The sequence below is a fragment of the Penaeus monodon genome, chromosome 34 (genome assembly GCF_015228065.2).
Source record: "Penaeus monodon isolate SGIC_2016 chromosome 34, NSTDA_Pmon_1, whole genome shotgun sequence".
In the NCBI taxonomy this organism is placed as follows: Eukaryota; Metazoa; Arthropoda; class Malacostraca; order Decapoda; family Penaeidae; genus Penaeus; species Penaeus monodon.
Window position 1 is genome coordinate 34546360 of NC_051419.1, and position 953 is coordinate 34547312.

General features: G+C 38.5%; 1 protein-coding gene across 1 annotated transcript in view; it reads right to left on the reverse strand.

The window, feature by feature from the left end:
• LOC119594781 (cleavage and polyadenylation specificity factor subunit 5-like) overlaps positions 1 to 451 on the reverse strand; it is a gene marked incomplete at its 5' end in the record, with an annotated part of 2954 nt that extends 2503 nt beyond the window's left edge. The window contains 1 exon segment of the mRNA XM_037943873.1: positions 251 to 451. Within this exon segment, the coding sequence (XP_037799801.1) occupies positions 251 to 451 (201 nt within the window).
• Between the last annotated feature and the right edge of the window lie 502 nt (positions 452 to 953).

The window sequence follows — 953 nt, forward strand, 5'->3', positions numbered from 1 at the left end:
GTGAAAGTGAAAGCAATCATAATGTTTTTGGTATGCAGGAAAAAAAAGAGAGAAGGGATAGGGGGTCTCCCTTTATGAGGAGTTTAGATTTAAGGTACGTATGTACTACACCTACAAATTAATCTTAGTAAAGAAAGGTCAAAAGATATTCTTCTAAAGTCTGAACTGAAGTGGAAAAAGTAATTAAGTATCACTTACATTAAAAACAAAAACACAGAAAAACAGGGAAGAATAGCAAATCTTAACTTACAATTTAAAGAAGGTTGTGCCTAGCTGCAGGAGTAGCACATGAGGGAGGCCATGTTCATGGACAAGAAGTACCGCTTCCACACTCCTCCTCATGCCAATCTTGTCAAACTCCTCTCGCATGCGCTGGAACCGGGCAGGGACACTGGGGTCCTTTTCAAATAATGGATCCTTTGTGCCAAATGTGTAATTTGTCAAAGGATACCTGAAAAGAAACAATGTCACAGCTAACTGGGTGTAAATTCAAGAAGAGAAATTAGATTCATCAAACCTGCCACTTCAAAAGATGGTCATAGACGAATGTATAAGACTATGTTCGTAAAATGCCTTTCAGCTTTTATGATTCTTTCCTGTTTACCATAACACTAAACTTAGGAAAAAGTGTTAAAAGACTGGAACACTGTGAATCCTTCAGATTCAACAAGAAAGATCTCTTTCAATATAAACCCATTAACCTCTAAAGTCTGAATAGCTATGATCAATCCAAATGGTCATAACAGAGCAGAACCTCTCAAAAATTGTTGGGCAATTTTCCCATGTATTTTTCTGTCAACGGAAAGTATGGAATGTGCAGAAGTAATTCTGGTATTCTTCAGCAAGTTTCTTCCAGCTACACCTCCTCAAACCCACTCCATTTTACCACCCTATTGTGCCCCTTTGCTACCCTCAGCCAATCACATACAAGCAAGTCCTGGTATTGTTCCTGC